Source organism: Ranitomeya variabilis, chromosome 7, assembly GCF_051348905.1.
Source record: "Ranitomeya variabilis isolate aRanVar5 chromosome 7, aRanVar5.hap1, whole genome shotgun sequence".
NCBI lineage: Eukaryota > Metazoa > Chordata > Amphibia > Anura > Dendrobatidae > Ranitomeya > Ranitomeya variabilis.
This window is the reverse complement of record NC_135238.1, coordinates 183,518,794-183,533,505: the sequence shown is the minus strand read 5'-3', so window position 1 is coordinate 183,533,505 and position 14,712 is coordinate 183,518,794. Positions and strand designations below refer to the sequence as shown.

The 14,712-nt window shown below is 49.8% G+C and overlaps 1 protein-coding gene across 1 annotated transcript in view; it reads left to right on the top strand.

Moving 5' to 3' along the window:
* The first annotated feature begins 312 nt into the window (after nucleotides 1-312).
* LOC143785830 (endoribonuclease YbeY-like) overlaps nucleotides 313-14,712 on the top strand; it is a 56,067-nt gene continuing 41,667 nt past the window's right edge. Inside the window, exon 1 of the mRNA XM_077274969.1 lies at nucleotides 313-376. Within this exon, the coding sequence (XP_077131084.1) occupies nucleotides 375-376 (2 nt within the window). The 5' untranslated portion in view covers nucleotides 313-374. The remainder of the gene's footprint in view (nucleotides 377-14,712) is intronic.

Here is a 14,712-nt window from a genome sequence, read left to right as displayed (position 1 = left end):
TCTAGCATCTTCAGTAGTGAGCCAGCTAGAGTGTATGGGCTGCAGTCAGGGAACCAGGAAGGAGCCCATACACTCTAGCATCTTCACAGTGAGCCGGCTAGAGTGTATGGGCTGCAGTCAGGACCTGGAAGGAGCCAATACACTCTAGGCTCAACCGTAATAAAATGGCGCCGTCGCCGTGGCATCGCTCCTTTTATACCACAGTGGACAGAGCGTCATCGCAGAGATATCCAGCGACACCTGGTGGTGGGAGGACGGATTGCTAGATAATATTACACAGTGTGCTACAGGACCTTCCGTGACGTCATGCCCATGTGACCAGGCTCGTATGTGGCTGCTGTTGGTGCTATAGGACCTTCCGTGACGTCACGCCCATGTGAGTATATACTGCGCGGTCCTCCTGGTGTCAGGGCTCCTCCTCCTCCAGTTGTGAAGTCTTGTGTGCAGAAACATTGTATAAATAAAGTTGTGTGAGACTTCAGTGTGTGTGGATGCAGCAGAGCGGAGTTTGCTGTTTGGCACATGTACAAGTGACTGAGTGGTTATAGCCAGGCCGAGTTTGCCGTGTAGCAGCAGAGCCGAGTTTGCCGTGTAGCAGAGCCGAGTTTTCCGTGTAGCAAAGCCGAGTTTGCCGTGCAGCAGAGCCGAGTTTGCCGTGTAGCAGGGCCGAGTTTGCCGTGTAGCAGAGCCGAGTTTGCCGTGTAGCAGAGCCGAGTTTGCCGTGTAGCAGAGCCGAGTTTTCCGTGTAGCAAAGCCGAGTTTGCCGTGCAGCAGAGCCGAGTTTTCCGTGTAGCAAAGCCGAGTTTGCCGTGCAGCAGAGCCGAGTTTGCCGTGCAGCAGAGCCGAGTTTGCCGTGTAGCAGAGCCGAGTTTGCCGTGTAGCAGAGCCGAGTTTTCCGTGTAGCAAAGCCGAGTTTGCCGTGCAGCAGGGCCGAGTTTTCCGTGTAGCAGAGCCGAGTTTGCCATGTAGCAGAGCCGAGTTTGCCGTGCAGCAGAGCCGAGTTTGCCGTGCAGCAGAGCCGAGTTTGCCGTGCAGCAGAGCCGAGTTTTCCGTGCAGCAGAGCCGAGTTTGCCGTGCAGCAGAGCCGAGTTTGCCGTGCAGCAGAGCCGAGTTTGCCGTGTAGCAGAGCCGGGTTTTCCGTGTAGCAGAGCCGAGTTTTCCGTGTAGCAGAGCCGAGTTTTCCGTGTAGCAGAGCCGAGTTTTCCGTGTAGCAAAGCCGAGTTTGCCGTGCAGCAGAGCCGAGTTTGCCATGAGCAGGGCCGAGTTTTCCGTGCAGCAGAGCCGAGTTTGCCGTGCAGCAGAGCCGAGTTTGCCGTGCAGCAGAGCCGAGTTTGCCGTGTAGCAGAGCCGGGTTTTCCGTGTAGCAGAGCCGAGTTTTCCGTGTAGCAGAGCCGAGTTTTCCGTGTAGCAGAGCCGAGTTTTCCGTGTAGCAAAGCCGAGTTTGCCGTGCAGCAGAGCCGAGTTTGCCATGAGCAGGGCCGAGTTTTCCGTGCAGCAGAGCCGAGTTTTCCGTGCAGCAGAGCCGAGTTTGCCGTGCAGCAGAGCCGAGTTTGCCGTGTAGCAGAGCCGGGTTTTCCGTGTAGCAGAGCCGAGTTTTCCGTGTAGCAGAGCCGAGTTTTCCGTGTAGCAGAGCCGAGTTTTCCGTGTAGCAAAGCCGAGTTTTCCGTGTAGCAGGGCCGAGTTTGCTGTGTAGCAGGGCCGAGTTTGCCGTGTAGCAGGGCCGAGTTTGCCGTGTAGCAGAGCCGAGTTTGCCGTGCAGCAGAGCCGAGTTTTCCGTGTAGCAGAGCCGAGTTTGCCGTGCAGCGGTTACATGATCATTAGACTTATGAGGCTGTGGGAGATAATAAAGTAATAAAGTGTTTTACAATGGGGAAAAGGTTTTTTATTTTCTACTTTTTCTATTTTTTGGGTCATCTTTTAATATCAGTAAATTTTCTTCATATTTTTTCCATTTTTTTCTGGTTGCGTCGTTTTCTTGTTTCATTTTTTAACCCCTTTACCCCCAAGGGTGGTTTGCATGTTAATGACCGGGCCAATTTTTACAATTCTGACCACTGTCCATTTATGACAGGGGTGGGGAACCTCCGGCCCCAGGGCCATTTACAGCCCTCAATGACCTTTTATCAGGCCCCCGGGCAGATTCTCCTGGACCACATTCTTGGGCAGGGAGCTGTATTTTGATTGCCACCAGCTCATTCATTTCTCCTTGCTCTGTTAGCACACACACAGTGATCACTACTGAACCCTGAAGGGCATGCAATGAAAGATTAGGTCCTGACACCAGTGCCAGAGTCAGGATGTACGTTGTGGGCGGAGTTTGTACGGCCAGCACCGAAAACGCAACAGATCAAAAAAAGGACCATGTCAATTCTTTTTGCAGATCGGCAGCATTTCTGCTCCCATTGACTTCCATTGATTTAGTCAAAACCGCAGGATTAGGCCGGTTTCACACGTCAGTGGCTCCGGTACGTGTGGTGACAGTTTCCTCACGTACCGGAGCCACTGACACATGTAGACACATTGAAATCAATGCATCTGTGCAGATGTCATTGATTTTTTGCGGACCGTGTCTCCGTGTGTCAAACACGGAGACATGTCAGTGTTCGTGGGAGCGCACGTATTACACGGACCCATTAAAGTCAATGATCTGCAGTAATCCATGTAATAACGAGTGTCCCACAACGATCTCCCGTGGCGAGCTGTCACATCGGAAGATGCGACTGCTCTCAGGGGCTCCAGGATACAATGGTGGAAGGTATCCTTCCGCACTGTATCCCTCCGCCGCTATGGGTACAGTATACTTCATACTGTCACTTGCGGCCCAGCTGCGTGGGAAAATTCTCACGCAGCAGTGCCGTAAAGTGAGAGCAATGAACTCATTGAACCCTCAGTTATAGCACTGCAAGAGCCATTGTCTCCTGTCAGTGTGTCACTAGAGGCCTATAGAGCGGTGACATCTCCTGATGTCACTGTTCTATAGGGGAGATCGTCATGGGACACTCATTATTAATTGGACTGCGTCGAACAGGAAGTACACAGTTGGTTTATTACTTTTAATTTTTTTCAGGTGATTGATGACTTCGGGGAATTAGGCGTGGTTGTAAGTATGGTGAAATTAAGAATACTAAAATACTTTATTTTGGCAGTGTCTTTTTTTAACTCTTTCACTACTGTAGGATTAATAATGGATAGGTGTCTTATTGGCGCCTCTCCATTACTAACCCGGCTTAATGTCACATTACAATACAAAGGAAGGTGACATTAACCCCTTATTACCCCATATGCCACCGCTACAGGGCAGTGGGAAGAGAGGGGCTAAGTGCCGGAATTGACGCATCTTACAGATGCGCCATTTCTGGGGCGGCTGGGAGCTGGTATTTGTAGCAGGGGGGGCAATATGCATGGTCCCTTCCTAGATTATGAATATCAGCCCGCAGCTATCTGTATACCCTTTTCTGGCTATTAATTATAGGGGGACCCCACATCATTTTTTTTGGGGGGTCCCCCTATTTTACCAGCCAGTAAAGGCTAAATATACAGCTGCGGGCTGATATTCATAGCCTGGGAAGCTCCATACGTGTTAACCCCTTCCTAGGCTACAAACATTGGCCCCCAGTTGCTGGCTTTCCCACACTGGACTTGAAAATTGCGCTGGAGCCCATGCAATTTTTTTCAGATTAAACCGATATTGCGTTTAAGGCCGGGGTCACACTTGTGATAAACTCGCACCTCAATACCCGGCATTGCAGCCGGCACTTGGGACCGGAGTGTGCGGCTGCATATATTTCTATGCATCTGAACACTCCGGTCCCGATTTGCGGCGGCAGTGCCGAGCATTGAGGTGAGACTCGGGCGAGTTTCTCGCAAGTGTGACCCCGGCTAATGCAGAATTTGTGTGTGTGTCTTTATTTAACTCTTTATGTACCATTTTGCTATGTTTATCACTAAACATCTATCTTTCTGTGTGTGTAAACATTATTCTTCAATGCAGTATGTAAATGAAGAGGTTGGACAAGAAATGACATCACAATTCTTTTTTTTTGTTCAATAATAGACCTTTATTTAGCTTTCAAAAACGCATACAAATCCACACCAAAAAAATGCACCAAAAATGCTCTGAGTTTTAGCTGTGTTTTCTGGCAAGAGATGCAGATTCTGTGCGGAAAAATCCGCAGGCAAATCTGCAACGTGTGTACATAGCCTTAATCAGAGAGTGGTGTCACACAAAATACTTAATAAATAACATTTCCCACATGTCTACCGTATTTTTCGGACTATAAGACGCACCGGACCATAAGGCGCACCCCAAATTTGGGGTGAAAATTGCAGAAAAAAAGATTTTTTATAAGATGGGGGTCCGTCTTATTGTCCGAATTTACAGTATCTTACCTGAGGGCTGGCGGTGGCAGCGCTCCATTACTGACTGGGCAGTGACACGCATGACCACAAGCTGGCAGTGACAGCGCTCCATTACTGACTGGGCAGTGACACACATGACCACAGGCTGGCAGTGACAGCGCTCCAGTACTGGCTGGGCAGTGACACACATGAGCACAGGCTGGCAGTGACAGCGCTCCAGTACTGGCTGGGCAGTGACACGCATGACCACAAGCTGGCAGTGACAGGGCTCCATTACTGACTGGGCAGTGACACACATGACCACAGGCTGGCAGTGACAGCGCTCCAGTACTGGCTGGGCAGTGACACACATGACCACAGGCTGGCAGTGACAACGCTCCAGTACTGGCTGGGCAGTGACACACATGAGCACAGGCTGGCAGTGACAGCGCTCCAGTACTGGCTGGGCAGTGACACGCATGACTACTGTTGTGAATTCGCTTTTTGCTCCCTCTAGTGGTTACTAGTTTTTTGGACTCTGGTTTTTCTGTCATTCCTTTTATCCGCACCTGGGTCGTTAGTTAGGGGTGTTGCTATATAAGCTCCTTGGACCTTCAGTTCAATGCCTGGCAACGTAGTTATCAGAGCTAGTCTGCTGTGCTCTTGTCTACTGATCCTGGTTCCAGTTATATCAGCTAAGTCTGCCTTTTGCTTTTGCTATTTGTTTTGGTTTTTGTATTTTTGTCCAGCTTGTTCCATATCTATATCCTGACCTTTGCTGGAAGCTCTAGGGGGCTGGTGTTCTCCCCCCGGACCGTTAGACGGTTCGGGGGTTCTTGAATTTCCAGTGTGGATTTTGATAGGGTTTTTGTTGACCATATAAGTTACCTTTCTTTATTCTGCTATCAGTAAGCGGGCCTCTCTGTGCTAAACCTGGTTCATTTCTGTGTTTGTCATTTCCTCTTACCTCACCGTTATTATTTGTGGGGGGCTTCTATCCAGCTTTGGGGTCCCCTTCTCTGGAGGCAAGAAAGGTCTTTTATTTTCCTCTACTAGGGGTAGCTAGATTCTCCGGCTGGAGCGTGTCATCTAGAACCAACGTAGGAATGATCCCCGGCTACTTCTAGTGTTGGCGTTAGGAGTAGATATATGGTCAACCCAGTTACCACTGCCCTATGAGCTGGATTTTTGTATTCTGCAGACTTCCACGTTCCTCTGAGACCCTCGCCATTGGGGTCATAACAGTTTGCCAGGCCAGTATTAAATGTTTAATGCATTGCAGAAGAGGGATTATAAGAAAGAAGATCTGAGTTTTTTTTTTTTTTTTTTTTCTCTCTCCTTCCCCTTTACCTCAGAGTGGCTATGCTTGCTGCAGACATGAATGTCCAGACCTTGATTACAAGTGTGGACCAGCTTGCTGCTCGTGTGCAGGGCATACAAGACTATGTTATCAGAAATCCTAGGTCAGAACCTAAAATACCGATTCCTGAACTGTTTTCCGGAGACAGGTTTAAGTTTAGGAATTTCGTGAATAATTGTAAATTGTTTTTGTCCCTGAGACCCTGTTCATCTGGAGACTCTGCTCAGCAAGTGAAAATTGTTATTTCGTTCTTACGGGGCGACCCTCAGGATTGGGCTTTTTCGCTGGCGCCAGGAGATCCGGCATTGGCTGATATTGATGCGTTTTTTCTGGTGCTCGGTTTACTTTATGAGGAACCCAATCTTGAGATTCAGGCAGAAAAGGCCTTGCTGGCTATGTCTCAGGGGCAGGACGAGGCTGAAGTGTATTGCCAAAAATTTCGGAAATGGTCCGTGCTGACACATTGGAACGAGTGTGCACTGGCCGCTAATTTCAGAAATGGCCTTTCTGAAGCCATTAAGAATGTTATGGTGGGTTTTCCCATTCCCACAGGTCTGAATGATACTATGGCACTAGCTATTCAAATTGACCGGCGGTTGCGGGAGCGCAAAACCGCAAATTCCCTCATGGTGTTGTCTGAACAGACACCTAATTCTGTGCAATGTGATAGAAAAACCGCAAATTCCCTCATGGTGTTGTCTGAACAGACACCTGATTTAATGCAATGTGATAGAATCCTGACTAGAAATGAGCGGAAAATTCATAGACGCCGGAATGGCTTGTGCTACTACTGTGGTGATTCTACACATGTTATCTCAGCATGCTCTAAACGTATAGCTAAGGTTGTTAGTCCTGTCACGGTTGGTAATTTGCAACCTAAATTTATTCTGTCTGTAACTTTGATTTGCTCACTGTCGTCTTATCCTGTCATGGCGTTTGTAGATTCAGGTGCTGCCCTGAGTCTTATGGATCTCTCATTTGCTAAGCACTGTGGTTTTACTCTTGAACCATTAGAAAATCCTATTCCTCTTAGGGGAATTGATGCTACGCCATTGGCAGCAAATAAACCGCAGTATTGGACACAGGTTACCATGTGCATGACTCCTGAACACCGCGAGGTGATACGTTTCCTGGTTTTACATAAAATGCATGATTTGGTTGTTTTAGGGCTGCCATGGTTACAGACCCATAATCCAGTCCTGGACTGGAAGGCTATGTCAGTCTCAAGTTGGGGCTGTCGTGGTATTCATGGGGATTCCCTGCCTGTGTCTATTGCTTCTTCTACGCCTTCGGAAGTTCCGGAGTATTTGTCTGATTATCAGGATGTCTTCAATGAGTCTGAGTCCAGTGCACTGCCTCCTCATAGGGACTGTGACTGTGCTATAGATTTGATCCCAGGCAGTAAGTTTCCTAAGGGAAGACTGTTTAATCTGTCGGTACCTGAACATACCGCTATGCGTTCATATATCAAGGAGTCTCTGGAGAAAGGACATATTCGTCCATCTTCTTCCCCTCTTGGTGCTGGATTCTTTTTTGTGGCAAAAAAGGACGGATCTTTGAGACCTTGTATTGATTATCGGCTTTTAAATAAGATCACTGTCAAATTTCAGTATCCTTTACCGCTGTTTGACTTGTTTGCCCGGATTAAAGGTGCCAAGTGGTTCACCAAGATAGACCTTCGTGGTGCGTACAACCTTGTGCGCATTAAGCAAGGTGATGAATGGAAAACCGCATTCAATACGCCCGAAGGTCATTTTGAGTACTTGGTGATGCCTTTTGGGCTCTCCAATGCGCCTTCAGTTTTTCAGTCCTTTATGCATGACATTTTCCGGAAGTATCTGGATAAATTTTTGAATGTTTATCTGGATGATATTTTGGTTTTTTCTGATAATTGGGACTCACATGTGGAGCAGGTCAGGTTGGTCTTTAAAATTTTGCGTGAAAATTCTTTGTTTGTCAAGGGCTCAAAGTGTCTCTTTGGTGTACAGAAGGTTCCCTTTTTGGGGTTCATTTTTTCCCCTTCTGCTGTGGAGATGGACCCAGTCAAGGTCCGAGCTATTCTTGATTGGACTCAGCCCTCGTCAGTTAAGAGTCTTCAGAAGTTCTTGGGTTTCGCTAACTTCTACCGTCGTTTTATCGCTAATTTTTCTAGCATTGTGAAACCTTTGACGGATATGACCAAGAAGGGCTCCGATGTAGCTAACTGGGCTCCTGCTGCCGTGGAGGCTTTCCAGGAGTTGAAACGCCGGTTTACTTCGGCGCCTGTTTTGTGCCAGCCCGATGTCTCACTTCCCTTTCAGGTTGAGGTGGATGCTTCGGAGATTGGAGCAGGGGCCGTTTTGTCGCAGAGAGGCCCTGGTTGCTCTGTTATGAAACCTTGTGCCTTTTTCTCTAGGAAGTTTTTGCCTGCCGAGCGAAATTATGATGTGGGCAATCGGGAGTTGTTGGCCATGAAATGGGCATTTGAGGAGTGGCGTCATTGGCTCGAGGGTGCTAAGCATCGTGTGGTGGTCTTGACTGATCACAAAAATCTGATGTATCTCGAGTCTGCTAAACGCCTTAATCCGAGACAGGCCCGCTGGTCATTGTTTTTCTCCCGCTTTGATTTTGTTGTCTCGTATTTACCAGGTTCAAAGAATGTGAAGGCCGATGCTCTTTCTAGGAGCTTTGTGCCTGATGCTCCTGGAGTCGCTGATCCTGTTGGTATTCTTAAAGATGGAGTTATTTTGTCAGCTATTTCTCCTGATCTGCGACGTGTGTTGCAGAGATTTCAGGCTGATAGGCCTGAGTCTTGTCCACCTGACAGACTGTTTGTCCCGGATAGGTGGACCAGCAGAGTCATTTCCGAGGTTCACTCCTCGGTGTTGGCAGGTCACCCGGGAATTTTTGGCACCAGAGATCTGGTGGCCAGGTCCTTTTGGTGGCCTTCCTTGTCAAGGGATGTGCGGTCATTTGTGCAGTCCTGTGGGACTTGTGCTCGAGCTAAGCCTTGCTGTTCTCGTGCCAGCGGTTTGCTCTTGCCCTTGCCTGTTCCGAAGAGACCTTGGACACATATCTCCATGGATTTCATTTCTGATCTTCCGCTATCTCAGGGCATGTCCGTTATCTGGGTGATATGTGATCGCTTCTCCAAGATGGTCCATTTGGTTCCTTTGCCTAAGCTGCCTTCCTCTTCCGATCTGGTTCCTGTGTTTTTCCAGAACGTGGTTCGTTTGCACGGCATCCCTGAGAATATTGTGTCAGACAGAGGATCCCAGTTCGTTTCCAGGTTCTGGCGATCCTTTTGTAGTAGGATGGGCATTGATTTGTCGTTTTCCTCTGCTTTCCATCCTCAGACTAATGGACAGACGGAGCGAACCAATCAGACTTTGGAGGCTTATTTGAGGTGTTTTGTCTCTGCTGATCAGGACGATTGGGTGACATTCTTGCCGTTGGCTGAGTTTGCCCTTAATAATCGGGCTAGTTCCGCCACCTTGGTTTCGCCTTTTTTCTGCAACTCTGGTTTCCATCCTCGCTTTTCTTCGGGTCATGTGGAGCCTTCTGACTGTCCTGGGGTGGATTCTGTGGTGGATAGGTTGCAGCGGATCTGGAATCATGTGGTGGACAACTTGAAGTTGTCACAGGAGAGGGCTCAGCGCTTTGCCAACCGCCGCCGCGGTGTGGGTCCCCGACTACGCGTTGGGGATTTGGTATGGCTTTCTTCCCGCTTTGTTCCTATGAAGGTCTCCTCTCCCAAATTTAAACCTCGTTTTATTGGGCCTTACAAGATATTGGAAATCCTTAATCCTGTGTCTTTCCGTCTGGATCTTCCTGTGTCATTTGCTATTCACAATGTATTTCATAGGTCCTTGTTGCGGCGGTACATTGTGCCTGTAGTTCCTTCTGCTGAGCCTCCTGCTCCGGTGTTGGTTGAGGGCGAGTTGGAGTACGTGGTGGAGAAGATCTTGGATTCTCGCCTCTCCAGGCGGAGGCTTCAGTACCTGGTCAAGTGGAAGGGCTATGGTCAGGAGGATAATTCCTGGGTGGTCGCCTCTGATGTTCATGCGGCCGATTTAGTTCGTGCCTTTCATGCCGCTCATCCTGATCGCCCTGGTGGTCGTGGTGAGGGTTCGGTGACCCCTCACTAAGGGGGGGGTACTGTTGTGAATTCGCTTTTTGCTCCCTCTAGTGGTTACTAGTTTTTTGGACTCTGGTTTTTCTGTCATTCCTTTTATCCGCACCTGGGTCGTTAGTTAGGGGTGTTGCTATATAAGCTCCTTGGACCTTCAGTTCAATGCCTGGCAACGTAGTTATCAGAGCTAGTCTGCTGTGCTCTTGTCTACTGATCCTGGTTCCAGTTATATCAGCTAAGTCTGCCTTTTGCTTTTGCTATTTGTTTTGGTTTTTGTATTTTTGTCCAGCTTGTTCCATATCTATATCCTGACCTTTGCTGGAAGCTCTAGGGGGCTGGTGTTCTCCCCCCGGACCGTTAGACGGTTCGGTGGTTCTTGAATTTCCAGTGTGGATTTTGATAGGGTTTTTGTTGACCATATAAGTTACCTTTCTTTATTCTGCTATCAGTAAGCGGGCCTCTCTGTGCTAAACCTGGTTCATTTCTGTGTTTGTCATTTCCTCTTACCTCACCGTTATTATTTGTGGGGGGCTTCTATCCAGCTTTGGGGTCCCCTTCTCTGGAGGCAAGAAAGGTCTTTTATTTTCCTCTACTAGGGGTAGCTAGATTCTCCGGCTGGAGCGTGTCATCTAGAACCAACGTAGGAATGATCCCCGGCTACTTCTAGTGTTGGCGTTAGGAGTAGATATATGGTCAACCCAGTTACCACTGCCCTATGAGCTGGATTTTTGTATTCTGCAGACTTCCACGTTCCTCTGAGACCCTCGCCATTGGGGTCATAACAACTACAGGCTGGCAGTGACAGCGCTCCATTACTGACTGGGCCGCTGTTTACCATCTCGACCGAAACTAGCATTGCGGCCTGCTGCCGAGCGCCTCACACGCAGCCTCCATGTTGGCCGCGCCGCCTGTGTGTATGCGCGGCTGCGGTGTGCGGCGTATAACCAGGCAGCAGTGAAATAAAAGCTCAGAGCAACAGTAACTGTGTATTGCATCAAGGCTCGGCCATTGCTCTCCACATGAGGGTGCAGAAGCCCCATACCATACGCGTCCAGCACAACCGCTCACCGCACAGGCACATGACAGCTCACATCGTACTCACTTTTTCCACTGCTTTTTTCACTGCCGCGGCCCAGTGACCCACCCCCGCATTGTGCTCCCCCCCCCCACGCCACTGCGTGAGAGGGGTCCCTTTCCCCTGTGAGGTGATGCAGCAGCCCGGTAAGCAGCAGAGCCGGGTGAATCCTGTAGTAATCGGTGGTGGCGGCCATCTTCCTGAGGCCGCGCGTGAGCAGATGGAGCGCTCTGCTTCCCGGGGCTTCAGGAAAATGGCCACCACGATCTCCATCTGCGCACGCGCGGCCTCCCGCGGCCATTTTCCTGAAGCCCCGGAAAACAGAGCACTCCATCTGCGCACGCGCGGCCTCAGGCAGATGGCCGCCACCACTGATAACTACAGGATTCACCCGGCTCTGCTGCTTACCGGGCTGCTGCATCATCTCACCGGTGAAAGGGACCCCGCTCACTGCGCCTCCTCATCCCAGCACCTCTGCCGCCACACCTCTGCCACCACACCTCTGCCACCACACCTCTGCCACCGCACCTCTGCCACCGCACCTCTGCCGCCACGGTAAGCCTGCATTGCGACTATTAGATGCCCCCCCCATTTTTCCCCCTTTTTTTGGGGGGGGGAAAGTGCGTCTTGTAGTCCGAAAAATACGGTACTTTACATCAGCACAATTTAGGAACCAAAATGTTTTTTTGTTAGGAAGTTATAAGAGATAAAAGTTGACCAGCAATTTCTCATATTTACACCACCATTTTTTTTTAGGGACCACGTCACATTTAAAGTCACTTTGAGGGGTCTATATGATAGAAAATACCCAAAAGTAAAAAAGTGACACCATTCTAAAAACTGCACCCCTCAAGGAGCGCAAAACCACATTCAATAAGTTTATTAACCCTTCAGGTGTTTCACAGGAATATTTTGAATGTTTTAAAAAAATGAACATTTAACTTTTTTTCACAAAAAATTTGTTTTATTTTACCAAGGGTAACAGGAGAAATTGGACCTCAAAAGTTGCTGTGCAATTTGTCCTGAGTACGTTGATACCCCATATGTGGGGGTAAACCACTGTTTGGGTGCACGGCAGAGCTTGGAAGGGAAGGAGCGCCATTTTACTTTTTCAATGTAGAATTGGCTGGAATTGAGATAGGACGCCATGCCGCATTTGGAGAGCCCCTGGTGTGCCTAAACAGTGGAAACCCCCCACAAGTGACCCCATTTTGGAAAGTAGACCCCCTAAGGAACTTATCTAGATGTATGGTCAGCACTTTGAACCCCCAAGTGCTTCATACAAGTTTATAACGTAGAGCCATAAAAACAAAATATCATATTGTTTCCACAAAAATGATCTTTTTTCCATCATACATGACGGCACCACGAGAGAGGGGATCCGCCCATCAAGGACAGGAAACCTTCAAGATAAAAGGGGCGGCTCCTCTCTCCACATCAGTTGGTTTCCTGTCCTTGACGGGGAACCCTCAAGATGGAAGACGTCTGATGAAAATGGATGACGTCTGAAGATTGAAGAGGATGCCGGGATCTGGGTCGGGTGAATTTGGGCAGGCTCTGTCTGCTGCACCCGTCACCAGGTACCCGTAGTCGCCTCGGGGGTCAATGTATACCATGCCCCCCCTGAGCGAAGCATGGCCACAGCCCGCGAGGCGAACGCCCGGGTGAAGTTCCTCCACGGGGGCCGCAGGTGCGCTTCCCCCCCTGTCGAGTTGAGAAAAATCCTGCCTGTCCACGGGGGTCACTTTATGGTGCCCCCCCTGTTGACTACTGGTGGCCATGCAGCCCGTGAGGCACATCGGTGCCCGGGCTAGGTAAGCTCCTCGGTGGGTTTGGGGCCCTCCCTGTCGAGCGTGAAGAAGCAGGTCTCCCCCCTTGCCTCCTTCCCCCTTCCTGGCGGTACCTGATGCATGGAGTGTGGACATGGAGCGGTGTCCGGCTAAGAGGACATCTGACGCTGGAGGTGTGTGCGGCGCTGCCTTCTGGAGTCCCGGCGCTGTGAGCCTTCTCAGCCGGCATCAGGTGCCGGAGACGGTGGGTACGCGCATGCGCACGATACCCGGCGGCAGCACTCGGAACCTTTCTCAGGGGCTAAGGGGCAGGGGGACCAGAAAAGGCGGCGCACACCGGAAGTGATGCGGGCGCCTGGAGCACAATTCAGCAGCGCGCACCGGAAGTGAGTCTGGGTGCGCGCGCAGGGCTCTGGCAAAGGCAGGATCAACCAGGTAAATGGTGCATTAAAAAGCGCGCACCGGAAGTGGTTGCCGGGTGCGCGCTGGCATGGTTATACAGCGCAGGCATTGCGCTAGCGACGGCAGGATCAACCAGGTGATTGATTGCACATAGAAGCACCGGAAGTGGTGCAGGCACGATCAACCAGGTAATCATTCAGGACAGGTGCGATTATACACCTGATCACTGAAGCAGCCAGTAAGGCAGGATCAACCAGGTGATTCATTAGGAAAAAAAAAAAAAAAAAAAGTGAATCTATTTAAACAAGCCAGATACGCTGCCCTGTGTCACTAAAACCAGGCCAGGTTGAAGGTGACTACTCTTGCTAAGTGTTAACGTGTATGATGGAGAGTCTTTCACCAGAGCATTTGATGCCACAGCAAGAGATACAGGAGAGGCGGTCTCGCTCAAGCGAAAAGAGCAAGTCCCGCCATGGCAGCAGCAGAAGCCGCTCGGACAGCGTACGGACGGATCGCCGTGCCAAGGAGGGGTCCCTAGTCTCAGTGGGAGACATGGAGAAATCCAGCCAACCTCCGGATCCGGTACCCGTACTTTGAAAGCGTCCGAGTGGTGAGTGATCTGCGAGAAAGTCCAGCACGCTAATGTCTGTTCTTTTCTCTTCTCTTATCTCCGTCTCTCCCCTCTTTTCTTACATACATTGCGGGGTGGAGTATAGGAGGTCCCCAAAAAGCGTCAGGGGAAAACTAAAAATAAGGAGTGCCCCTTATGTAAAAAACCCTTAAAGACATCTTGGGGTAAAAGACTGTGTCAGGAATGTATCAACCAGACTGTTGCGGAGGAAACACCCTCCTTTACGGACAGCCTAAGGTCCCTGATTCAGACCGAAGTCTCTAGGTCTGTAAACGCATTACAGACAGCTGACACAGATGCCAGATCTAGGGACAGATCCAGCCCTTCAGTAGGATCCCAAAGAGATTCCTCGGGGTCAGAGCAGGATTCCGATACAGCCCGCTGCTCTGATAGTAGCTCAGAGGAAGAAGACATCTTTCCAGCAGAGGCTACGGATAGGCTTATTAAAGCTGTTCGCTCTACCATGGGGCTGGTAGATGAGAAGGCCAAAAAGACAGCCCAGGAACTCATGTTCATTGGCCTACAAAAGAAAAAACGGAGGTCATTCCCTGTTAATGAGCAGCTACAGGAACTAATTAAAAGGGAATGGCAAAAGCCAGAAAAAAGGTCCCAGTTAACTACCTCCCTAAAAAGAAGGTACCCTTTTGAAGAGGAGGCGTCCTCATCTTGGGACAGAGCCCCAAAAATTGATGTGGCGGTCTCCAAAGTTGCCAGGAAATCCTCCCTGCCATTCGAGGACCTAGGTTCTCTAAAAGAACCTCTGGATAGGAAGGTGGACAGTTCCCTGAAGACAGCTTGGGAAGCCTCAGCAGGAGCACTAAGGCCAGCCATCGCGGCCACTTGTGTAGCCAGATCTCTTAAAATCTGGATAGACAACCTGGAGGAACAGGTAGAGAAAAAAGTTCCCAGGGAAACTATCCTGGAGGCAATACCAACTATGAAAGCAGCGGCGGTGTTTCTAGCTGAAGCATCAGCGGACTCGGCTAGGCTGGCAGCAAAGTCAGC